Source organism: Amblyraja radiata, chromosome X (assembly GCF_010909765.2).
Source record: "Amblyraja radiata isolate CabotCenter1 chromosome X, sAmbRad1.1.pri, whole genome shotgun sequence".
NCBI classification, from domain to species: domain Eukaryota; kingdom Metazoa; phylum Chordata; class Chondrichthyes; order Rajiformes; family Rajidae; genus Amblyraja; species Amblyraja radiata.
The window spans coordinates 15574868-15601669 of NC_045999.1; the positions used below are offsets into that span (position 1 = coordinate 15574868).

The 26802-nt window shown below is 49.8% G+C and overlaps 1 protein-coding gene across 2 annotated transcripts; it reads right to left on the reverse strand.

Moving 5' to 3' along the window:
* Positions 1–3431: 3431 nt before the first annotated feature.
* Positions 3432–26207, reverse strand: LOC116968275 (zinc finger protein 239-like). 2 transcript variants are annotated; one of them, XM_033014987.1, is made up of 2 exons: positions 26106–26207; positions 3432–4441 (listed from the first exon to the last, which is right to left on the reverse strand). In XM_033014987.1, the coding sequence occupies exon 2, from the start codon at positions 4296–4298 to the stop codon at positions 3732–3734; it is 567 nt and encodes a 188-aa protein (XP_032870878.1). In that variant the 5' UTR covers positions 4299–4441; positions 26106–26207; the 3' UTR covers positions 3432–3731. The 2 variants fall into 2 exon arrangements, with proteins under 2 accessions (XP_032870878.1, XP_032870877.1); XM_033014986.1 differs by lacking the exon at positions 26106–26207 and adding an exon at positions 7747–7879.
* Positions 26208–26802: the final 595 nt, after the last annotated feature.

Genomic DNA, 26802 nt, shown 5'->3' on the forward strand with positions numbered 1-26802 from the left:
GGTCACACCACACCAAGTGCTGGAGGTGTACGCTTTACCATCCAGAACGTCCGCTCAGGCAGCTGAGCTGTTTGCCCTGACTCGTGCCTGCATATTGGCAAAAGATACAAGTGCTAATATATACACTGTTTCTTGCTATGCGTTTGGTGTTGTACATTACTTTGGACAGTTAAGGAAAAATAGAGGATTCACCACATCAACAGGAAAGACTATTAAGCGTGATAAACTGATCTTAAATGTATTAAGATCCTAAAATGTAGACATATTCCTTATTAACTATATTTGTAGTATAAAATAAATGAATATACTAACATTGTGTGGGATGAAAGAGAATACGAGGGTGAAGTGAGGCATCTAAATGGGCATCTAAACAGGAGGAAGGTGGAAGGCACAACATTTGGCCAGTCCTCCTCCATTTCCCCCCCGTGGACAGGACCAGAGTCCAGAGTCAGTCCAGGATCGGCACTTCCTCACCGGAGACCGCGGCTTTAAGTTGGTGTATGCTGCAGGACGGCGGTCGAGATTTAAAGTCTCCGCCGCAGCCAGAAGCACCGTAGACTGCAGGGCCGGCGGTCGAAGCTCCCCTCCAGGGGTGATGTTAAGTTCACGCCGGGCCCGCGGTAGAAGTTGGCCGCGGGCCGGCAGTGGTGGCTTCTTCTCTCCCCCCCCCCCCCCCCCCGGGCCCCCACGAGGGATCCCCGGCTGTAGACGCCGCACCAGCTGGAGCTCTGCAGACCGCGACTTCAGGCTCCCGGGCCAGCGAAACGGAGCGCTCCCCTCCAGCGAGTCCCAGCGAGGGCTCACACGCTCCACGACGAGAGTCCACGCTGCGCCCGCCGCTGAAGCCCCGAGCGCGTCTCCAGGAAAGGCCGCGCCGATCCTTGATGTTAGGCCACGGGGGAGACGACCTGGAAAAAGTCGCCTCTCCATGGAGGAGGCAACCGAAGCGGTTTCCCCGTTACCCCCCCCCCCCCCCACATCACCCCCCACACAAAACACACAGAGAAACATCAAACACATACTTTAAAACATACAAAAAAATTAAAAAGTTTGAAAAAACGAATGCGCTGCTGACATGGCTGCTGCCAGAGCAGCGCCCCCTACAACCTGTTTGACATGTATTAATCATTCCCTCACACACACCTCTCCCCACCCGTCCTCTACACACACCCACTGCCCACCCCTCCCCCACACACCCCCTCACCCCCCTCCCCGAGTGGTGGAATATTGCTTTGAGGGAACGGGTTGCGTTGGGGGAACAGGTGAGTGGTGGAATATTGCGTTGGGGAATGGGTTGCATTGGTGGGACCAGACCTCCCATGTGACTGGGACCCAACGGGTCCCACTTAGTCTAGTCATGCAATAAAATCACAAAGCCATCTGCAACGTCTCTGCTTTTCATTTTCCTTTAATTTATCTCGAAATTAATTTCTTCCACAAAAAAAGACAATTATTTCATTAGAATACGACGGCGCCAGCGGGTTGACGAGCACAAGTCCTTGTTTACCACAGACGGATTCTTGCCGACGTCCAAGGGCGGAGAGCGAGATCTCAGCGTTCGGAGTTCAGGAACGGCCGGGAGACGGGAAGCGGTGACTCCAGATTAATCCTGGCGCCTTTCGCCAGCGAGAAGAAGACAGAGGAATGTTGAAGAGAAGGCCCACGATGGGGGATATCGCCTTAATTTGGAGAATTCAATGTTCATGTAATTGGGCTGTAAGCTATGACGTGCTGTTCCTCCAGTTTGCGTGTCACCTCACTGGCAATGGAGGAGGCCCAGGCCAGAAAGATCAGTGTCGGAAAGGGAAGGGGAATGGTCCGCAACCGGGACCGAGCGCAAGTGTAGGGTGAAATACACGCCTAATCTAGATACAAGGAGCTGCAGATGCTGGTTTACAAAAAGAGACACAATCTCCTTTAGTAGCTTGCACCTCTGGAGAGCATGGACAGGCAACATTCTAGGTCAGGACCACTCTTCAGCCAGCTTGGTGTGGGGGTGGAGAAAGTTGGAAAGGAGAGGTGGGTGAGGTCGCCTTAGATTCCCTTCCCTCTAAAGATGCGGACTGACCCACTGAGTTCATCCACCGCTTTAGAGGGAATGGACCGACGACGTTTTGAGTCAGGACACTTCTTCAGACTGATTGGAGAGGGTGGGGGGAGGAAGCTGGAAAAGAGAGATGGGGGCTGGACAAATCATGGCAAGTGATAGGTGGACACAAAATGCTAGAGCAAGCTGCCAGAGGAGGTAGTTGAGGCTGGGACTATCCCAACGTTTAAGCGACCGTTTGATAGGTGCATGCATAGGTCAAGTTTGGAGGGATATGTACCAAAAGCAGTCAGGTGGGACTATTGTAGTTGAGACACGTAGGAAGGTGTGGGCAAGTTGGACCGAAGGGCCTGTTTCCACACTCCATGATCCTAACACAAAGTGCTGCAGTAATTTGGCGGGTCTGGCAGCATCTTTGGAGAACATGGATAGATGACATTTCGTATCAGGACCCTTCTTCGGACTGACAATATGTTAACAGATGAGGGGGTGATCGCCAGACGAGTGAAGTGGGAGACAGAGGCGAGGGAAAATAAGGGGATAAAAGGGCGTGAGGTGAGGAGAGAGGAATATATATGTGCAGCTTTAAGGAACATTGGTCAGGTAGCATTTGGTGTATTGTACACAGTTCTGGTCACTCCATTACAGGACTGATGTGGAGGCTTTGGGGAAGGTGCAGAGATGGTTAACCAGCATGGTTTAAAAACAAGGAACTGCAGATGCTGCTTTACAAAAAAGGACACAAAATGTTGGAGTAACTCAGCGGGACAGGCAGCATTTCTCAAGAGAAGGATTGCGTGACACATCGGGTCGCGACTGAAGAAGGGTCTCGACTTGAAACGTTACCGATCCCTTCCAGCATTTTCTGTTTACCGAAACGGCGCCTATCTATCCACGTGGCAGTGTGCCAGCAGGCTCGAGGAGCGGGCAAAGGCCTTGCCACAGAGCGGGCATGTGAAGGGGCGCTGGCCCGTGGGGACTCGTCGGTGCTTCAGCGGGTGGTCAAAGCGGGTGAAGCCTTTACTACAGGGCAAGCAGGAGAAGGAAAACTCACCGCTGTGGGTACGCCGGTGCTGCCACAGGTTGCAAGTGCGGGTGTAACCTTTGCCACACTCAACGCACACAAAGGGCCTCTCTCTGGTGTGTATCCGCTGGTACTTCCGCAGCCCCAGTGCACTCTTGAAGTTGCCGCAGTGGGAGCTTTCGCAACCCCCGCGAGCTGTCAAACTCCTCACCACAGTACGGGCAGTTGTAGGGCTGGCCACTTGTGTGCATGTACTGGTGAGACAGAGTGTGCGAGGCCATGGCAAAACGCTCTCCACCCACGGGGCTGGGGACGTGACGGTCGCCGGCGTGCACCCGCTGATGGACAGCCGCTTGGTGGCACTGGGCGCAGGTGTAGGGTCACTTGCCGATGTGGGTGCGCTGGTGCCCTAGCAGCCTGGTGGACTGGGTGAAGCTCATGCCACAGTCGCTGCAGGTGTAGGGCCGTTACCCGGTGTGCAGGCTCCTGTGCTTCTTCAGGTGAGCGGACACCTGCCATTGCCGCAGTCAGAGCAGGTGAAGGGCCGCTCACCGCTGTGCACCCGCCGGTGCTAGCATAGCCCTGATGACCGTGGAAAGCTCTTGCCGCAGGTGGAGCAGCTATGGGTCTTCTCGCCCGTGTGCACTCGCCGGTGGGTCTTCAGCTGTTGCGCCTCCTTGAAGTCCTTGCCGCAGTCAGAGCAGCCAAAGGGCCACTCAACGTAATGCACCCGCTGGTGGGACAGCGGGTAAATCCCTTGCCACACTGGGTGCAGATGTTGGGGCGCTCGCCGGTATGGGTGCGCTGGTGCACCAGCAGGCTGCAGGAGCGGGAGTAGCCCTTACCGCACTGGGTGCAGGTGTAGGGGCGCTCCCCGGTGTGCAGGCGCCTATGCGCCTTCAGTACCGGCGAAGACTTGGAGCCTTTGTCGCTGTCGGAGCAGGTGAAAGGCCACTCACTGCTGTGCACCAGCTGGTGGTCCCGCAGCCCCGACAACTGGATACAGCTCCTGCCACAGGTGGAGCAGCCATAGGGCCTCTCGCCCGTGTGCACTCGCTGGTGGACCTTCAGGTCACTTGCCGTCTTGAAGGTCTTGCCGCCCTCTGTGCAGTCGAAGGGGCGTTCTCCCGTGTGAACCCGCCGGTGGGCCTCCAGCTCGCCCGGGCACCGCCAGGCCTTGCCACACACGTCACACTCATAATGCTTCTCCTTGTTGTGCACCGCCATGTGGTCCTCCACCAAAGCTCAGCCCCTCGAAGCTCAGCCCGCACACCAAGCAGATGGGTGTGGGGGCACTCATCGGCACCCTGGACGCCCTCTATGGCCGCTCACGTCCCCGTCTCTCCGTCCACAGCAACGGCTCCTAAACCCTGCAGGAGGGGAACACAAAAGGTCAACAAGTTGGCAAACAGGACATTATTAACGTGTACACATTACTTGTGCTTGAAGGGGGGGGGGGAATAGGGGTGAGCAGGGGAGGTGATGGGGGAGTGAGAGGGATGATAGGAAGTGGGGAAGGAGGGAAGTGGTTGTGAAGAGGCAAGGGCGGAAATGGGGACGGGGATGAGGACAGTGGAAGTGAGGGGAGGGGGAGAGGGAACGGCGTGTTGTGAGGGGAGAAGTGGCGGAGTGTGAGGGTAGAGGAGGGGATGAGGAGGCAAGTGTGAGAAGGGGGGTCGCGCTGAACTGGGAGGTGCCGAGCATCCGGGCACTGAGTCGGGCCGCCCGCATGTCTCCCCGCCCTGTGCAGTGACGTCTGCTGCACACACGGCACGCACCACCGGCGCCCTGACCTCACCGCTAATTCGAGGGGGACAGGCGGCACCGTAGCACCGGGGATTGGCGCTGAGTCTCGTGGGGGAGGCATGAGTGGGTGGGGGGAGCGCCGAACATTCATGAACCGTGTCGAGCCACCCACCCGCAAAGCACTGTAACGTCAGCCACACGCACGGCCGTGGCGTGGCGTCACGGCCCATCTGAGGGGGACTGTCGGCCCCGCCCCTGCAGAATGCATCATTGGAAGAAGGTCACACACTGCTGGAGTCATTCAGAGGGTCGGGCAGCGTCTGTGGAGAGAAGGAATCCGTGACGTTTTAGGTCAGGACCCTTCTTCAGTGTTGGAAGGTACAGAGATAAGGAAATGTAAGGAGTGAAAACAGGACATATAGAAAGTTCAAGGAAAATGTGGAATAGATCATTCTTAGTTGGAACAAGGTAACATAGACAATAGGGGGGTTGCACGAAACGTCACTGGGTCTTAGGGCTCGACGCACGGAGCCGCTAAATCCAACTGGAAGACATCCGTCACTTCCGGTATATGTTATTAATGCTAGAAACGCGTACTTTCCTACCTGTTAAAAACCGTCAAAATGTTGAATTTTTTGCGCTGAAAACAATTGTGGGAGTCGGGGTAAGTGTGTGAGACATGTACCCAACTTTAGAATTCCAAACGTGAAGCGAAATGAAGGCATAGAGAAGCGAGAACTGAAGGGACTACAGCAGCTAAAGTGCTTGGTAAACATTGAAAATATTGGGAATTCTCGCGTTTGCTCACTGCATTTCATCAAGTAAGGCATTATTTGTGTTTTTCCTTGATTCCTTTGGTTTCTAAAAATTCTCAGAGGTGATAGATCTGGCTGTAAATTTTCCTTCAGATGCGTTTTCATTTTGTAAGTAAAACCCCACGAGAACCATGGACGATTAAAAAAATTACAGCCAGATTTATAACTTCTGAAACTTTTTAGATGCCAAAGGAATCAGGAAAAAACACAAATAATGCCTTACTGTTGATGAAATGGAGTGAGTAAACGGCCAATGTTCGCCAAGCACTCTACCGTCATTTCTCCTCACTTTTGGAATTCTGAGGTATTCAGAATGTCTCACACGCTTATCCCGATTTCCATAATTATTTACAGCGCAAAAATTGACCATTTTAGCGTGTTTTTACGCTGGAAACAATGGTAAGTGCCAACCTGCAGTTCATCGCGTGTAATCAATTTGGAGTAGCCTAGCAACAGTACGGGTCATGGGTCGTCACTCGACTGCCGTGAAACCTCCCTATAGGTGCAGGAGTAGGCCATTCAGCCCTTCAAGCCAGCACCGCCATTCAATATGATCATGGCTGATTATCCACAATCAGAACCCCGTTCCTACTTTCTCCCCATGTTCCTTGATTCCGTTAGCCTAAGAGCTAAATCTAACTGTCTTGTACATCCCGCAGATAGAGAGAGGGGTAGAGAGAGGTATAGCGAGATAATAGACAATGGGTGCAGGACCAGGCCATTCGGCCCTTCGAGCTAGCACCGCCATTCAATGTGATCATGGCTGATCATTCCTGCCTTCTCCCCATATTCCCTGACCGCTTTTTTAAGAGCCCTATCTAGCTCACTCTTGAAATCATCCAGAGAACCTGCCTCCCCCGCCCTCTCCACAGACTCACCACAGAAAAAGTGTTTCCTCATCTCCGTTCTAAATGTCTTACTCCATATTCTTAAACTATGGCCCTGGTTCTGGACTCCCCCAACCTCGGAAACATGTTTCCTGCCTCTAGCGTGCCCAACCCCTTAACACTCTTTTCTGTTTCAAAGAGATACCCTCTAATCCTTCTAAACTCCAGAGTGTACAAGCCCAGCTTCTCTCAGCATATGACAGTCCCGCCATCCCGGGAATTAACCTACGCTGCTCTCCCTCAATAGCAAGAATGTCCTTCCACAAATTAGGGGACCAAAACTGCACACATTACTCCAGGTGTGGTCTCACTAGGGCTCTGTACAACGGCAGAAGGGCCTCTTTTCTCCTATACTCGACTCCTCTTGTTATAAATGCCAATATACCATTTGCTTCCTTCACTGCCTGCTGTACCTGCATACTTACTTTCATAGACTGATGTACAAGGACACCCCAGGTTCCGTTGTACCTCCCCGTTTCCCAACTTGACGCCATTTAGATAGTAATCTGCCTTCCTCTTTTTGCTACCAAAGTCGATAACCTCACATCGATCCGCATTAAACTTAATCTGCCATGTATTTGCCCCCCTACCTGTCCATGTCACCCTGTATTCTCATAGCATCCTCCTCACAGTTCACACGTCCACCAACTTTGTGTCATCTTTAAATTTGCTAATGTTACTTTGAATCCCTTCATCCAAATCATTGATGTGTATTGTAAATAGCTGCGGTCCCAGCACCGAACCTTGCGGTACCCCAGTAGTCACTGCCTGCCATTCTGAAAGGGACCCGTTAATAGAGAGAGAGAGAGAGATAGAGACAGAAATAGAGACAGGGAGAGAAACACACACACACAGAGAAACACACAGAGAGAGAAACACAGATAGAGAGAAACACAGAGAGAGAAACACCGAGAAAGGGAGATATAGAGAAAGAGAGAGAGAAAGAGAGTGAAAGAGAGATACATGTGTACATTATCCCGCAGTCGTTGTTTACCATTTGGCAGTAAAACCAGATTGACCAACCTCGCAGGTTGGAGAGAGATAGAGATAGAGAGACAGACAGACAGACAGACAGACAGACAGACAGACAGACAGACAGACAGACAGACAGACAGACAGACAGACAGACAGACAGAAAGAGAGACTGTGTCCCGATTCCCCGCTCCCTCAGCAGCGACATGATTCCTCCACCACCCCGGCCGCACGACGCCCACCCATCAGCCCCACCCGAGATTGACGGTCGTGTTGCGGCGGCGGCGGGACCCGGCGCAGGCCCGGCTCCACGAGCGCACCGCCAACCACAGGCCCAGTCACCGTGTCCGGGGTGCGAGGCCGCGGCCTGGCCGGAGGACTGGTCCCCGCCCCCACCCCCTCCCCCCCCGCGCACCGAATCCGCGAGCGAGAGAGAGAGAGAGAGAGAGAGAGAGAGAGAGAGAGAGAGAGAGAGAGAGAGAGAGAGAGAGAGAGAGAGAGAGAGAGAGAGAGAGAGAGAGAGAGAGAGAGAGAGAGAGAGACTGAGAGAGAGAGAGAGAGAGAGAGAGAGAGAGAGAGAGAGAGAGAGAGAGAGAGAGAGAAAGAGATGAGAGAGAGAGAGAGAGAGACGAGAGAGAGAGAGAGAGAGAGAGAGAGAGATAGATAACGGGGGAGCAAAGGAAGGGGGGAGGGATTCAAGGTTTGGTGCCGAGGGGGATAAATGGGGTGAGGGCAGGGAACTGGGGGGAGATAGGTCAAGTGATTCAAGGAAGGGGGTCGGGAGCCTGGTGGGGGTTCACACTGTTTAGGGGTTGAGAGGAGGGGGAGGGAGCATCGGGGGGCGAGGAGCAGGAGGCGGCAGGGGTAAGGTGCAGGGAGCGACAAGGAGGGGGTCACATTGTTTGGGGGTGGGGAGGGTGTTGCAGTTTAGGAAGTCAAACCAGGGTAGGATCTTCACTGTGAATGGCGGGGAGCTGGGGGAATAGACAATAGGTGCAGGAGTAGGCCATTCGGCGCTTTGAGCCAGCACCGCCATTCAATGTGATCATGGCTGATCATCCCCAATCAGTACCCCGTTCCTGCCTTCTCCCCATATCCCTTGACTCCGCCAACTTTGAGAGCCCTATCTAGCTCTCTCTTGAAAGTATCCAGAGAACCGGCCTCCACAGCCATTTGAGGCAGAGAATTCTAAAGGCTCACCAACTCTATGAGAAAAAGTGTTTCCTCATCTCCGTTCTAAATAGCTTACTCCTAATTCTTGGCTTCACCAACTCCAGTAACCTGCTGAAGCACCAGCGCACCCACACCGGCGAGCGCCCCTTTACCTGCACCCAGTGCGGCAGAGCTTCACCTGCTCCACCAAACTCCTGTCCCACCAGCGGGTGTACGCCGGCGACAGTCCCGTTCCCAGCCCGGTGTGTGTAGAACGCATTGCCATGGCCTCGCACGCCCTGTCTCACCAGCAGTACACACCAGTGGCCAGCCCTACGACTGCCCGTACTGTGATGAGCCGTTTGACAGCTCACGAGGGTTGCGGCAGCACCGGCGGGCGCACGTCGCCGAGCAGCTGCTCCCACTGTGACAAGAGAGCATGTGGGGTTGCGGGAGCACCAACTGATGCACACCAGAGAGAGACCCTTTGTGTGCGCTGAGTGTGGCAAGGGTTTCACCTGCATGTCCAGCCTGTGGCAGCACAGGCATACCCACAGCGGTGAGCGTCCCTTCCCCTGCCCGTCCTGTGGTAAGGGCTTCACCCGCCTTGACCACCTGCCGGATCATCGGTGAGTCCACACCGGCCAGCGCCCCTTCACCTGCCCGTTCTGTGGCAAAGCCTTTGCCCGCTCCTCCAGCCTGCTGACACACTGCCACGTGGATGGGCGCTGTTTAGGTAGAGAGAAAATGCTGGAAGGAATGGGTAACGTTTCTTGTCGAGACCCTCCTCAGTCTCGACCCGAAATGTCAACCAGTCCTTCTCTCCAGAGATGTTGCCTGTCCCGCTGAGTTGCTCCAGCATTTTGTGTCTTTTTTTGTAAACCAGCATCTGCAGTTCCTTGTTTTTAAACCATTCTGGTTAACCATCTCTGCACCTTCCTCCACATCAGTCCTGTAATGGAGTGACCAGTACTGTATGCAATACTCCAAATGCTACCTGACCAAAGTCCCTTAAAGCTACACATATACATTCCTCTCTCCCTTTCTCACACCCTTTTATCGCCTTATTTTCTCTCGGCTCTGTCACTTACTTCATACATCTGCCGATCTGTTAACATAGTGGCAGTCTGAAGAGGGGTCCTGACCCGAAATGTCACCTATCCATGTTCTCCACAGATACTGCCTGACCCGCTGAGTTACTTCAGCACTCTGCGAAATGTCACCTATCCATGTTCTCCACAAATGCTGCCTGACCTGCTGAGTTACTCCAGCACTTTGTGTTCGAGTGATACAGTGTGGAAACAGTACCTTCGGCCTAACCTGACTACACCACCCAACATGTCGCGGCTACACTAGTCCCACCTTCCTGCATTTGGTCCATATCCCTCCAAACTTGGCCTATCTATGTAACTGTCTATAACTGTTTCTTAAACTTTGGGATAGTCCCACCCTCAACTACCTCCCCCGGCAGCTTGTTCCATACACCGACCACTCTCTGTTGAAAAGTCACCCCTCAGATTCCTGTTAAATCTTTTCCCCTTCAACTTGAACCTATGTCCTCTAGTCCTCGATTCCCCCACTCTGGGCAAAAGATTCTGTGCATCTAACTAAATTGTGTTTTGGTCCCCTAATCTGAGGAAATACATACTTGCCATAGAGGGAGTACAGAGAAGGTTCACCAGACTGATTCCTGGGATGGCAGGACTTTCATATGAAGAACCAAAAATACACTTTCTGCAAGCATTGTAGAACCAATAGAGACACTTTTTGCAAGCATTTTAGAACCAAAAGAAACACTTTTTGCAAACATTTTAAACAAATAGACACTTCTTGCAAACATTTTAGAACCAATAAACACTTTTTGCAAACATTTTAGAACAAATAGACACTTTTCCCAAGCATTTTCGAACCAATGGACACATTTTGCAAGCATTTTGGAACCAATAGACATTTTTTGCCTGCATTTTAGAACCACTAAGGGCACTCACAGTTGAGCAGACATGTGTTCAGTGTTATTCACAGCTCAGAGAAACGTGACCCTCTATCTGGTTTATGGGACGACAGATGGCGCATGGAACGACAGATGGCACAATGGGCTAAGTGTTCGGCTGGCAACCGGAAGGTAGCCGGTTCGAATCCCGCTTGGAGTGCATACTGTCGTTGTGTCCTTGGGCAAGACACTTCACCCACCTTTGCCTGTGTGTGAATGTGTGTGAGTGATTGGTGGTGGTCGGAGGGGCCGTAGGCGCAGATTGGCAGCCACGCTTCCGTCAGTCTGCCCCAGGGCAGCTGTGGCTACAGAAGTAGCTTACCACCACCGAGTGTGACTGAGGAGTGAATGAATAATGCGATGTAAAGCGTCTTGAGTATTAGAAAGGCGCTATATAAATCCCATCCATTATTATTATTATTATCTCTTCCATCGTGAAGAGACTGACTGAGGCATACCACTTCCTGGTTTTATAGTCCCTTGCCCTCCCACCAGCAGGGGCAGCAGAGAGAATGACAAATATTTTAAAAACATTAATATCTCTCTGATTTATCATCGATGGGAAAAATCCTCCGGTCCTGAAAGGCGTAGGTGGGCTCTGAGCGACGTGACCAAAAATGATGGCTGTAGGTGGCGGCGCTCTCTCAGAAATCACGCCACAGTGTGCCAAAAGCGGTCAAGATCAGACTTTTAGCTATATAGATAATAAAAGTTTGTAGTATTATATTATTATACCTATATTACTATCTGAAATATATATAGGTATAATAACATATTATAATATTATATTTCTATACCTATATTACTATCTGGAATATATATAGGTATAATAATATAACCATATAACCATATAACAATTACAGCATGGAAACAGGCCATCTCGGCCCTACAAGTCCGTGCCGAACAACTTGTTTTCCCTTAGTCCCACCTGCCTGCACTCATACCATAACCCTCCATTCCCTTCTCATCCATATGCCTATCCAATTTATTTTTAAATGATACCAACGAACCTGCCTCCACCACTTCCACTGGAAGCTCATTCCACACCGCTACCACTCTCTGAGTAAAGAAGTTCCCCCTCATGTTACCCCTAAACTTCTGTCCCTTAATTCTGAAGTCATGTCCTCTTGTTTGAATCTTCCCTATTCTCAAAGGAAAAAGCTTGTCCACATCAACTCTGTCTATCCCTCTCATAATTTTAAAGACCTCTACCAAGTCCCCCCTTAACCTTCTGCGCTCCAGAGAATAAAGACCTAACTTATTCAACCTATCTCTGTGACTTAGTTGTTGAAATCCAGGCAACATTCTAGTAAATCTCCTCTGTACTCTCTCTATTTTGTTGACATCCTTCCTATAATTGGGCGACCAAAATTGTACACCATACTCCAGATTTGGTCTCACCAATGCCTTGTACAATTTTAACATTACATCCCAGCTTCTATACTCAATGCTCTGATTTATAAAGGCTAGCATACCAAAAGCATTCTTTACCGCCCTATCTATATGAGATTCCACCTTCAAGGAACTATGCACGGTTTTTCCCAGATCCCTCTGTTCAACTGTATTCTTCAATTCCCTACCATTTACCATGTACGTCCTATTTTGATTTGTCCTGCCAATGTGTAGCACCTCACATTTATCAGCATTAATCTCCACCTGCCATATTTCAGCCCATTTTTCCAAATGGCCAAAATCACTCTGTAGACTTTGGAAATCCTCTTCATTATCCACAACACCCCCTACCTTGGTATCATCTGCATACTTACTAATCCAATTTACCACACCTTCATCCAGATCATTGATGTACATGACAAACAACAAATGAGCCAACACAGATCCCTGAGGCACCCCACTAGTCACCTGCCTCCAACCCGACAAACTGCCATCCACCATTACCCTCTGGCTTCTCCCATTCGGCCACTGTTGAATCCATCTTGCTATTCCTGCATTTATACCCAACAGTCGAACCTTCTTAATCAACCTTCCATGAGGAACCTTGTCAAATACCTAACTAAAGTCCATATAGACAACATCCACTGCTTTACCCTCGTCAATTTCCCTAGTAACCTCTTCAAAAAATTCAAGAAGTTTAGTCAAGCATGACCTTCCAGGCACAAATCCATGTTGACTGTTCCTAATCAGACCCTGTTCATCCAGATGCTGATATATATTATCTATAAGTATCTTTTCCATTAATTTGCCCACCACTGAAGTCAAACTAACAGGTCTATAATTGCTAGGTTTACTCTTAGAACCCTTTTTAAACAATGGAACAACATGCGCAGTACGCCAATCCTCGGGGACTATTCCCGTTTCTAATGACATTTGAAATATTTCTGTCATAGCCCCGGCTATTTCTACACTAAGTTCCCTCAATGTCCTAGGGAATATCCTGTCAGGACCTGGAGACTTATCCACTTTGATATTTTTCAAAAGTGTCAGTACTTCTTTTACTTTGAACCTCATAGCATCCATAGCTACTCTACTAGTTTCCCTTACCTCACATAATTCAATATCCTTCTCCTTGGTGAATACCGAAGAAAATAAATTGTTCAATATCTCCCCCATCTCTTTTGGCTCTGCAGATAGCTGTCCACTCTGTCTCTCCAATGGACCAATTTTTATCCCTCGTTATCCTTTTGCTATTAATATAGCTGTAGAAACCCTTTGGATTTACTTTCACCTTACTTGCCAAAGCAACCTCATATCTTCTTTTAGCTTTTCTAATTTCTTTCTTAAGATTCTTTTTACATTCCTGATACTCCTCAAGCACCTCATTTACTTCATGCTGCCTATAATTATTGTAGATCTCCCTCTTTTTCCGAACAAGATGTCCAATTTCCCTTGAAAACCAGTGCTCTTTCCAATTTTTACTGTTTCCTTTCAACCGAACAGGAACATAAAGATTCTGTACTCTTAAAATGTCGCCTTTAAATGTCCTCCATTTCTACATATTTCCCATAAAACAAAATGTATCAGTTCACTCCTTTTAAATCATCTCGCATCTCATCAAAGTTAGCCTTTCTCCAATCAAAAATCTCAACCCTAGGTCCAGTTCTGACCCTCTCCATAATTATATTGAAACTAATGGTATTGTGATCACTAGACCCGAAGTGCTCCCCAACGCATACCTCCGCCACATGTCCCGTCTCACTTCCTAACAGGAGGTCCAGCACTGCCCCTCCTCTAGTAGGTACCTCGATGTATTGCTGCAAAATCTATCCTGCACACATTTTACAAACTCCAAACCATCCAGCCCATTTACAGAATGTGTTTCCCAGTCTATGTGTGGAAAGTTGAAATCTCCCACAATCACCACCTTGTGCTTACTACTAATATCTGCTATCTCCTTACATATTTGCTCTTCCAATTCTCGTTCCCCATTTGACGGTCTATAATACACCCCTATAAGTGTTGCTACAACTTTCCCACTTCTCAGTTCCACCCAAATAGCCTCCCAAGATGAGCCCTCCAATCTATCCTGCCAAAGCACTGCTGTAATATCTTCCCTGACTAACAATGCAACACCTCCACCTCTTGCCCCCTCCAATTCTATCACACCTGAAGCAACGAAATCCTGGAATATTTAGTTTCCAATCACAGCCCTCCTGCAACCATGTTTCACTGATATTATTATTACCTAAATTATATAAATACCTATAATATTATTATACCTAAATGTAATATTATTATATCTATATCACTATCTGGAATATATATAGATATAATAATATATTATATTATTATATCTATATATATTCCAGATAGTGATATAGATATAATAATATTACATTTAGGTATAATAATATTATAGGTATTTATATAATTAGTGAAACATGGTTGCAGGAGGGCTGTGATTGGAAACTAAATATTCCAGGATTTCGTTGCTTCATATTATATTATGCTTCATATTATATTATTATACCTATATTACTATCTGGAATATATATAGGTATGATATATAGTTTAAATGGACTGCAACACGGAAATAAGCTGCCCATCGTGTAATATGTGCATTGACCACTAGATGACGCTTACTTTCCCTATCTGAAGTTCAAGTTCAAGTGAGTTTATTGTCATGTGTCCCTGTATGGACAATGAAATTCTTGCTTTGCTTAAGCACACAGAAAAATAGTAAGACATTTACTACAGTACAGATAAATGTGTCCATATACCATGATATAAATATATACACACATGAATAAATAAACTGCAAATAAAGTGCAAATAACAGAAAGTGGTTGTTAATAATCAGAGTTTTGTCCGAGCCAGGTTTAATAGCCTGATGGCTGAGGGGAAGTAGCTATTCCTGAACCTGGTTGTTGCAGTCTTCAGGCTCCTGTACCTTCTACCTGAAGGTAGCAGGGAGATGAGTGTGTGGCCAGGGTGGTGTGGGTCTTTGATGATACTGCCAGCCTTTTTGAGGCAGCGACTGCGATAAATCCCCTCGATGGAAGGAAGGTCAGAGCCGATGATGGACTGGGCAGTGTTTACTACTTTTTGTAGTCTTTTCCTCTCCAGGGCGCTCAAATTGCCGAACCAAGCCACGATGCAACCGGTCAGCATGCTCTCGACTGTGCACCTGTAGAAGTTAGAGAGAATCTTCCTTGACAATCCGACTTTCCGTAATCTTCTCAGGAAGTAGTGGCGCTGATGTGCTATTTGATGATTGCATTAGCGTTCTCGGATCAGGAAAGATCTTCAGAGATGTGCACGCCCAGGAATTTGAAGCTCTTGACCCTTTCAACCATCGACCCGTTGATATAAGTGGGGCTGTGGGTCCCCCTCCTACTCCTTCCAAAGTCCACAATCAGTTCCTTGGTTTTGCTGGTGTTGAGGGCCAGGTTATTGCGCTGGCACCATATGGACAGTTGCTCGATCTCTCTTCTATATTCTGACTCATCTCCTTTTCTAATTAGTTTAATTAATTATTGTGCAACTTTCCGCAATGGCGAGTTATGACATCCTTCTCAATTATATTTCATCTAAATTGTGGAAAATGTCATGTAATTTGGTGACTTGGGTCACGTAAACTGATTTCTAGACACATTTTTGATGCTCGTTCCACAGCCCAGTTGTACTATAAAATACATGGATAAACTAACATTGTGTGGGATGAGAGAGAATACGAGGGTGTAGTGAGGAATCTAAACAGGAGGAAGGTAGAAGTTTGAAATCCAACGAACAACTTCCACACAGAACACAGTGAACTCGCTGCTGGAAGTAAACACGCTTCCTTATCTGATTAGAATGTTTGGTTTGTGCCATATTCCTTCGCATGCACAAGGAAGTATCTCTTTGCTTGCTCCAACCAAAATTATAATTCGTCATGTATGACTCATTTTTTGCAACTTATTAATTAGAGAAAATATTAATATCCTTTCCGGAGGAGGCGCTGTCCTGAACGGCTGCCTGTCCTGCAGCTGTCCGTTTTTTTTCCCTTCTTTTTTATTATTTTTAGTACGTTGAGTGTAGTCAGGGGGCCTAATCATTTTATGTGTGGGGGGTGGTGGGGGGGAAGGGGGAAACTGCTTTTCGAGTCCCTACCTGGTCGGAGGGGTTGCCTTCCTCCGAGCAGCGACTTCGACCTGTCCTTGCGGCCTACCAGCGGGTCCTGGAGCGACGTTTCCTTGAGGGGACCTGGCCAGAACCTCGGCTTTGGCGGCGGCGCAGCGCTGGAGCGCTGTTGCGGGGCGGGCGATGCCTTTCCTGGGTCGCCGCGCTGGGACTCCAGTATGCTGGGACCGCAGATGAGAATATCGTGGAGCCGCGGTTCTGTGGAGCGGCCAGCTGCGGCGCTGAACGGTACATCCCGGAGCCTGGGATCTCTCACCGAGATCGCCAGTGTGTGGAGCTCCGTCCGGCGCGGTCTGTTGGCTTGGAAGCCGCGGTCTCCGGTGGGAAGGCGGCCGTTCCTGGCACCCCAAGCCGCTGGGGGTTCTCCCGACGCCGAAGCACCATCACCCGGCGAGAACATCGGGCGCCGTGGCGGCGACTGTGGAGGCCTCAATAGGCCCGACTTTGGATGGACAAGAGGATGGGGACTGGACTTTGTGCCTTCCCCCACAGTGGGAATCACTGTGGGGGGATGTTTTTGTGTTGAACTTCTTTTTGAATCTATGTTGTATTTTTATTAGTGTGCTGCAAGGACATCAGAATTTCCCCTGAATAAGGGGATTAATAAAGTTTAATCTAATCTAATCTAATTAATAAAGTTTAATCTAATCTTACTCAGTGTTGTTCAACAAGGAGGGAACTGTGGAAGAAACATTAATATCCTTCCTTATTTAATTTTGATTGGAATTGAACAAGGTAACGAAAGGATAGACAATAGACAATAGACAATAGACAATAGGTACAGGAGTAGGCCATTTGGCCCTTCAAGCCAGCACCGCCATTCAATGTGATCATGGCTGATCATCCCCAATCAGTACCCCGTTCCTGCCTTCTCCCCATATGCCCTGACTCCGCTATTTTCAAGAGCCCTATCTAGCTCTCTCTTGAAAGCATCCAGAGAACCTGCCTCCACCGCCCTTGGAGGGAGAGAATTCCACAGACTCACCACTCTCTGTGAGAAAAAGTGTTTCATCGCCTCCTTCTAAATGGCTTACTCCTTATTCTTAAATAAGGAGTAAGCCGTCCTCCACCACTGAAATCAATCTGCAGCAGATCCTACTTCCCTGTGGCTATCAAACTTTACAACTCCTCTCTCTTCTGTCGTGGGGTAGACTGAGATTGACTCCCCTGCCCCCCTCCTCCCCCCCCAATCTTTGCACATACCCCAAGCCTTTCCACTTGTCACTTTAATTTCATGATCATGTATTTGGGGTTTTTATGACTGTTGGCAGATCAATTTCCCTTCTGGGATAATTAAAGTTCTACCGTATCGTTTCGTATCGTATAGTAGGTTAAACTTGCTGCAACATGGTGGCTGGTAATTGCCCAGCTTCACGTTCCCCCACTGGATTCTATGAGGAGTTCCACATCAGAGTGCAGGTGACGGGCTGCTGTCAGTAAGCTTGAGACCTCTAGGTTTGCGTACACACATACCCAAAAATTCCAAGCCTGCTGGAATCCCCACTTCCTCAGAATGGCCAACATTTTCTAAACAAAAACCTGGCTCTTATAAAAATTTATGGTGCCTGAAGTTGGCAAACCTCAGGACGCATATCACAAATGGCTATTTAAATAGCTGCCAATCTCCTTTCCTATCGTGGTCTAAAAAATCCATATCACAGCAATTTGTCTAGCATTCTAAAAGGTACTTGAATTTCCACAATGTAGTTAACTCATTTATTTCATTCTATTGTAATGGCAACCTTTATGAGATATTGTTTCGCACAAAGGGTGGTGGGTGTATGGAACAAGCTGCCAGAGGAGGCAGTTGAGGCTGGGACTATCCCAACATTTAAGAAACAGTTAGACAGGTACATGGATAGGACAGGTTTGGAGGGATATGGACCAAACGCGTATACAAAAGGATGTATTGGATGCGACAATTGGCAGCTCTCGCTCGACCAGGTGCAGAAGTGGTTATGGGATTTGTCAAAGTATAAGATTAGATGTATTACCTCTTGTCTGGGAATGTGTGAAGGGTGGATGGTAAATGTAAACATGAAATAGCAGAGCAGATAACGAAGCTTGTTTACTCTTCTGTGAGGAGTTACAGAGGTCCTCCCGCACCCCCTACCGCTAGTAGCGTAAATTTGTTGCAGTAAATGGGAGGCTTGTGAATGGCTTGGAATGGGGATAGTGGTGTGGGCCGCCTGAAAGATGAGATAGAATAATGTCAAGTTTCCCTTGTATTGTGTTTGACTTGTATTAACCATCTGTTTGACGTATTAATAATTTCCCCATGCCCCCCGCCCCATCAAACACACTCCAACCCCCGCCCATCCCCCACCCTCCCTTCCCACCCCTCCCCTGGGTGGTGGAATATTGCTTTGGGGGGAATGACTTGCGTTGGGGGAACAGGTGAGTGATGGAATATTGCGTTGGGGAATGGGTTGCGTTGGGGGGACCAGGCCTCCCGTGTGACTGGGACCTAACGGGCCCCCCTTAGTCTAGTCTTGCAATAAAATCACAAAGCAAATCTGCAAAGTCTCCGCTTTTCATTTTTCTTTAATTTCCCTCTAAATTAACTTCTTCCACAAAAAAAGACAATTATTTCATTGGAATACGACTTGGCTCCAGCGGGTTGGCGAGCAAAAGTCCTTGTTTACGGCAGCTGGAGTCTTGCCGACGTCCAAGGGCAGCGAGCGAGATCCCAATGTTCGGAGTTGAGGGGGAACGGCTGGGGAACGGGAAGCGGTGACACCGGATTAATCCTGACGCCTTTCACCAGCGAGAAGACATAGGAATGATGAAGAGATAGTCCACGATGGGGGGATGTATCCTTAACTTGGATAATTCAATGTTCATGTCAGTGGGTTGTAAGATATTAGGTGCTGTTCCTCCAGTTTGCCTGTCACCTCACTCTGGTAATGGAGGAGGCCCAGGACAGAAAGACCAGCGTGGGAATGGGAAGGGGGGTTAAAATGGTTGGTAACCAGGAGATCCAGCAGGCCTTGGCGGACCGAGAGCAAGTGTAGCGTGAAATACACGCCTAGTCTAGATACAAGGAACAGCAGATGCTGGTTTACAAAAAGAGACACAATCTCCGGGAGTAACTTCATGGACAGGCAACATTTTTGGTCAGGACGTTTCTTCAGACTGCTTGGTGTGGGGGTGGAGAAAGTTGGAAAGGAGAGATGGGTGTGGTCGCCTTAGATTGCCTTCCCTCTACAGATGCCGCCTGACCCACTGAGTTCCTCCACTGCTCTGGAAGGAATGGACAGATGACGTTTTGAGTCAGGGCCCTTCTTCAGACTGATTGGAGAGGGTGGGGGGGGGGGGAGGAAGCTGGAAAAGAGATGGGGCTGGACAAAGCCTGTGAAGTGATAGATGGATACAAAATGCTGGAGTAACTCAGCGGGACAGGCAGCATCTCAAGAGAGAAGGAATGGGTGATGTTTCAGGTTGAGACCCTTATTCAGAAGTGATAGGTGGATATAGGTGAGGGAGACACAAGAGACTGCAGATGCTGGAATCTTGCATAGAACACAATTTAGTTAGATGCACAGAATCTCTTACCCAGAGTGAGGGAATTGAGGACCAGAGTACATAGGTTCAAGGTGAAGGGGAAAAGATATAACAGGAATCTGAGGGGTAACTTTTTAACAGAGAGTGGTGAGTGTATGGAACAAGCTGCCGGTGGAGGTAGTTGAGGCAGGGACTATCCCAACATTTAAGAAAGTGCTATAGACAGGTACATGGATAGGCCAAGTTTGAAGTGATATGGAGCAAATGCAGGCAGGTGGGGCTAGTGTAGCCGGGACATGTTGGTTGATGGGAGCAAGTTGGGCCGAAGGTAATAATAATAATAATAATAAATTTTATTTATGGGCGCCTTTCAAGAGTCTCAAGGACACCTTACAAAAATTGAGCATGTAGAGGAAAAACATGTAAGGGGAATGAAATAAATAGTAGAGACATGACTAGTACACAAAGTAAAGACAGAATTCAAAACAAAACACGGTATGAGGCAATTAATGCACAGATGAAAAGGGACGGGGACGTGGGGCTAAGGATAGGCAGAGGTGAAGAGATGGGTCTTGAGGCGGGACTGGAAGATGGTGAGGGACACGGATTTGCGGATCAGTTGGGGGAGGGAGTTCCAGAGCCTGGGAGCTGCCCTGGAGAAGGCTCTGTCCCCAAAACTGCGGAGGTTGGACTTGTGGATGGAGAGGAGACCGGCTGATGTGGATCTGAGAGACCGTGAGGGTTGGTAGGGGGAGAGGAGGTCAGTGAGATATGGGGGGGCCAGATGGTGGAGGGCTTTGTAGGTGAGGACCAGGATTTTGTAGGTGATCCGGTGGGAGATGGGAAGCCAGTGAAGTTTTTTGAGGACTGGAGTGATGTGATGCCAGGATTTGGTGTGGGTGATGAGTCGGGCGGCTGCGTTCTGGACCAGTTGGAGTCGGTTGATGTAGGTGGAGCTGATGCCAAGGAGAAGTGAGTTGCAATAGTCCAGTCGGGAGGAGATGAAGGCATGGATGAGTCTTTCAGCAGCAGGCGGTGTGAGAGAGGGTCTGAGTTTGGCAATGTTGCGGAGATGAAAGAAGGAGGTTTTAATGACATGGCGGATGTGAGGCTCAAGCGAGAGGGTGGATTCAAAGATCACGCCAAGGTTGCGGGCCTGGGGAGATGGGGAGACAGTGGTGCCGTCGATGGTGAGAGTGGGGTTATTGATTTTGCTGAGTGTGGCTTTGGAGCCTATGAGGAGGAATTCTGTCTTATCGCTGTTGAGTTTGAGGAAATTATGTTGCATCCAGGTTTTTATAGCTGACAAACAGGAGTTGACATGGGAGAGGGGGGGGGTTGTGGGGGGATTTGGTGCCAAGGTAAATCTGGGTGTCATCAGCGTAACAGTGGAAGTCCAGATTGAAGTGGCGGAGTATCTGACCAAGGGGGAGGATGTAGATGATGAAGAGGAGGGGGCCGAGTACGGAGCCTTGGGGAACGCCTTGAGTGACTGCGGCTGTAGCAGAGGTGTGGTTGTGGAGAGAGATGAAGTGGGATCTGTTGGAAAGGTAGGAACGGAGCCAGCTGAGTGCAGAGCCTTCAATGCCGAGGTCTTTGAGTCTGGTGAGCAGGATGTTATGGTTCACTGTATCGAAGGCTGCGCTCAGGTCGAGGAGGATGAGGATGTTGAGGGAACCAGTGTCAGCAGAGGTGAGGAGGTCGTTGAGGACTTTGAGGAGAGCAGTTTCTGTGCTATGGAGAGGGCGAAAGCCAGATTGGAGGGGTTCAAGTAGGTTATACGCAAGGAGGTGGGAATGAAGTTGCGACGCAACGATACGCTCCAGGGTTTTTGAAAGAAAGGGGAGGTTTGAGATTGGGCGGTAGTTAATGAGAGAGGAGGGATCAAGACCAGGTTTCTTTAAGATTGGTGTAACGGCAGCAGTTTTGAAAGCGGAGGGGACAATTCCTTGGGACAATGAGGAGTTGAAGAGATTAGTGAGGTAGGGGCAGAGAACGGGGAGGCAGGACTTCAACAGGGAAGTGGGGAGAGGGTCGAGGGAGCAGGTAGTGGGTACTGTTTCCACACTGTATCACTCTAGTCATGTCAAGTCAAGTCAGGTTTATTCGTCACATACACATACGAGATGTGCAGTGAAATGAAAACTGGCAATGCTCGTGGACTTTCTGCAAAAAGACAAACAAACTACAAATCACATATTCTTTTACATGTTAAATATTGTGGGCGGAAGGAAAAAGGTTCAGTAAAGTTATTCCCTGGTGAGATAGGAGTTTACAGTCCGAATGGCCTCTGGGAAGAAACTCCTTCTCAACCTCTCCATTTTCACAGCATGGCAAAGGAGGCGTTTGCCTGACCATTGCAACTGGAACAGTCCGTTGCAGGGGTGGAAGGGGTCTCCCATGACTCTATTGGCTCTGGAGTTGCACCTCCGGATGTATAGTTCCTGCAGGGGGGCGAGTGAAGTTCCCATAATGCGTTCAGCTGAATGCACTACTCTCTGCAGAGCCTTCTTGTCCTGGGCAGAGCAATTCCCAAACCAGATGGTAATATTTCCGGACAAGATGCTTTCCACAGCCGCTGAGTAGAAGCACTGGAGGATCCTCGGAATCTAACACGAAGTGCTGGAGTAACTCAACGGGTCAGGCAGCATCTGTGGAGAACATGGATAGGTGACGTTTGAAACAGTGCTGGAATAACTCAGCGGGTCAGGCAGCATCTGTGGGGAAGATGGATAGGTGACATTTCGGGTCAGGACCCTTCTTCAGACTGACACGGTTAACAGATGAGGGGGTGATCGGCAGATGAGTTAAGTAAGTGACAGAGGCGAGGGAAAATAAGGAGATAAAAGGATGTGAGATGAGGAGAGAGGAATGTATATGTGCAGCTTTGAGGGTCATTGTTCAGGTAGCATTTGGAGTATTGCATGCAGTTAACCAGAATGGTTTAAAAACAAGGAACTGCAGATGCTGGTTCACAAAAAAGGACACAAAATGCTGGAATAACTCAGCGGGTCAGGCAGCATCTCTGGAGAGAAGGACTGAGTGACATTCCGGGTCGAGACTGAGGAAGGTCTCGACCAGAAATGCTACCTGTTAGAAACATAGAAAATAGGTGCAGGAGTAGGCCATTCGGCCCTTCGAGCCTGCACTGCCATTCGATATGATCATGGCTGATCATCCTACTCAGTATCCCATCCCTGCCTTCTCTCCATACCCCCTGATCCCTTTAGCCACTAGGGCCACATCTAACTCCCTCTTAAATATAGCCAATGAACTGGTCTCAACTACCTTCTGTGGCAGAGAATTCCACAGATTCATCACTCTCTGTGTAAAAAATGATTTTCTCATCTCGGTCCTAAAAGACTTCCCTCTTATTCTTAAACTGTGACCCCTAGTTCTGGACTTCCCCACATCGGGAATAATCTTCCTGCATCTAGCCTGTCCAACCCCTTAAGAATTTTGTAAGTTTCTATAAGATCCCCCCTCAATCTTCTGAATTCTAGGGTGTACAAGCCGAGTCTATCCAGTCTTTCTTCATATGAAAGTCCTGCCATCCCAGGAATCAGTCTGGTGAACCTTCTCTGTACTCCCTCTATGGCAAGAATGTCTTTCCTCAGATTGGGAGACCAAAACTGTACGCAATACTCCAGGTGTGGTCTCACCCAGACCCTGTACAACTGCAGTAGTTCCTCCCTGCTCTAAGACTAAAATCCTTTTGCTATTGTTCCTTCCACCATTTTTTGTCTACCTAACTGTGCCAATCCACGTGAAGGTGTGCCAGCAGGCTGGAGGAGCGGGCAAAGGCCTTGCCACGGAGCGGGCAGGTGAAGGGGCACTGGCCAGTGTGGACTCACCTGTGCTCCAGCAGGTGGTCAAGGTGGGTGAAACCCTTACCACAGGACGGGCAGGGGAAGGGACGCTCATGGCTGTGGGTACACCGGTGCTGCCACAGGCTGGACATGCAGGTGAAACGCTTGCCACACTCAGCGCTCACAAAGGGTCTGTCTCTGGTGTGTATCCGCTGGTGCTCCCGTAGCCCCCATGCTCTCTTGTCACAGTGGAAGCAGCTGCTCGCTGTCGTGGGCCCGTCGGTGCTGCCGCAAACCCCGCGAGCTGTCAAACGCCTCACCACAGGGCAGTCGTAGGGCTGGCCACTGGTGTGCATGTGTTGGCAAAGCGCTCTCCTCACACCGGGCTGGGGATGGGATGGTCGCCGGCATGCACCTGCTGGTGGGACAGCAGCTTGGTGGAGCAGATGAAGCCCTTGCCGCACTGGGTGCAGGTGTAGGGGCGCTCGCCTGTGTGGGTGCGCTGGTGCATCAGCAGGCTGCTGGATTGGGTAAAGCCCTTGCCGCACTGGGCACAGGTGTAGGGGCGCTCGCCGGTGTGGGTGCGCTGGTGCTGCAGCAGGTTGCCGGAGTGTGTGAACCCCTTGCCGCACTGGGCACAGGTGTAAGGGCGCTCGCCGGTGTGGGTGCGCTGGTGCATCAGCAGGCTGCTGGAGTGGGTAAAGCTCTTGCCGCACTGGGCACAGGTGTAGGGACAGTCGCCGGTGTGGGTGCGCTGGTGCTTCAACAGGTCGCTGGACTGGGTGAAGCCCATGCCACAGTCGCTGCAGATGAAGGGCCGCTCCCCAGTGTGCAGGCGCCTGTGCATCTTCAGCTGCTTGGATGACTTGAAGCCTTTGCTGCAGTCGGAGCAGGTGAAGGGCTGCTCACTGCTGTGCACCCGCTGGTGCTCCCGCAGACCCGATGACTGCGTAAATCTCCTGCCACAGATGGAGCAGGCATAGGGCTTCTCGCCCGTGTGCACCCGCCAGTGGGTCTCCAGCTTGCTCGGGCTCAGGCAGGCCTTGCCACACACGTTGCACACATAACTCTTCTCCTTGTTGTGCCCCGCCATGTGGTCCTCCACCGAAGCTCAGCCACTCGAAGCTCAGCCCGCACACCAAGCAGATGCGGGGGATCACCAGCACCATGGCTCAATGGCCGCTCACATCCCCGTCCCCCCGTCCACAGCAACGGCTCCTAAACCCTGCAGGATGGGAACACAGAGGGTCAACAAGCTGGCAAACAGGACATTACTAATGCGCGAATATTGCTAGTGCTTGAAGGGGGGGGGGGAGGGTTTAGTGAGGGGATTGGGAGTGGGGGGGATGGGGGAGTGAGAGGGGTGATATGATGGGGGGGGAAGGAGGGGAGAGTTGGTGAGGAGGCAAGGTGGGTGAATGGGGACGGGGATGAGGATCGTGGAAGTGAGGGGAGGGAGAGAATGGACGGAGGGGAGGGGGGGGAAATGTAAGGGCAGAGGAGGGGGTGAGGAGGCAAGTGGGAGAAGGGGGGGGCGCACTGACCTGGGGGATGCCAAGCATCCGGGCACTGAGTCGAGCCGAGAGAGAGATAGAGAGAAAGACAGGGAGAGAGAGAGAAAGACAGAGACTGCTAGAGACATAAAGCACAGACAGACCCTCACCAAATACAGGTTAAGTGACCACTATTTGACAGTTGAAAACGGAAGACAGAAGAGATTCTGGCAACCAAGGGAAAACAGCATATGCGGCCACTGTTTGACAGATGAGGTTGAAACAGAGGTGCACTTCCTCCTAAAATGCAAATAATTTGACAAAACAAGGAAAGCATACTTTGACAAACTCAGTGTGGCAACCCGACTTTAAAGAACTAGATGATACATCAAAACTAAGAATAATCCTTGGCGAAGGAAATACGGCACATCTTGGTGCAGAATACATAACAGCATGCCATAACCTGAGAGACGGTGAATGACCAACATGCACATATGTACGCACACACTAATCGACATTAACTAACACAAAAAAATTAATATTGAATTGCTAAACTTGCTATTGTGTTGTACTGCTTACAGCGGCAAGAACGTGTAGCAATCAATAAAGAGCTATAGGCCTATTGCAATTTATGTACAGGGACATTTCTATCCATGCACTGTATACTTGTAATTATACCTATGCATTTCAATATGTATGTCATGTTCTATACTTTGGCAATATAACAATGTTTTTTTTTATCATGCCAGTAAAGTTTTTAAATTGAATTGAAATTGAAAATTGAATTGACAGAGACAGAGAGATGTCTGTGTACGTTATCCCAGTCGTTGACAGTAAAACCAGATTGACCAAACTCGCAGGTTGGAGATCGAGAGATAGAGAGAATGACAGACAGAGGGAGACAGAGAGAGAGAGAGAGAGAGACAGAGACAGACAGACAAGAGAGAGAGAGAGAGCGAGAGAGACAGAGAGAGAGATGTATGTGTACATTATGGCCCAGTCACTGTCTCCCGGGTGCGAGGCCGCGGCCTGGCCGAAGGACTGGTCCCCCCAAGCCCCCCACGCGCCCGGCCCGGCCCGGGAACTCACGGCTCATCCTGCCCGTGGCCCGCTGCCCGTTGCCCCGGAGACAGGGAGAGCGACCGCGCGGCGCAGGGGCATCAGCCCGGAAATGACGTAGCTGCCCCGGCCCGTTGCCACAAAGTTTATAGAGGGTAATCTTTGCGTTGCCCCGCAGGCTGCGGGGCAGCCTCAGCCCGAAAATGACGCCACGGCCAGGATGGAGCGACCCGCACTGGACAAAAGATCTTATAGCGGAGCAAGATGGGTTACTCTCACGCAAACGTGTAGTACGCTTTTGGGCGGATTCATGGGTGATTATAGGACTCATTTTAGCAACCAGCCCCCGCCATCTTGCTTCCGGCCAAAGATCGGATCTTTGTTTCCGTAGTGGGAGCGCGAGTGTGCGGCCCGGGGCAGCGGGGAGAGGGAGTGCGCGGCCCGGGGCAGCGGGGACATAAGAGGGGGGGGGGGGGGGGAGACATTGTAGTGTTGTGGGAGGCGAGGGAGTGCCGGGGGGGGGGGGGGGGGGGGGGGGGGGGGGGGGGGGGGGGCCGTGGGGAAAAGGCATAATGTGTGTGAAGTTGCGGGGAAGTTTACAATGTTTCTTATTTAATGTCCCTTGTCTAGTCTGAAATAAAGTTCATCATTGGATCAGAAGAAATATAATTGTGTGTGTTATATGATTATATAGATTTATATCACATTCATGTATGTGTGTTTATAA

Excerpts from the sequence above, each read along its gene's own strand:
- LOC116968275 (XM_033014987.1), bottom strand. The coding sequence starts at position 4,298 with ATGGCGGTGCACAACAAGGAGAAGCATTATGAGTGTGACGTGTGTGGC.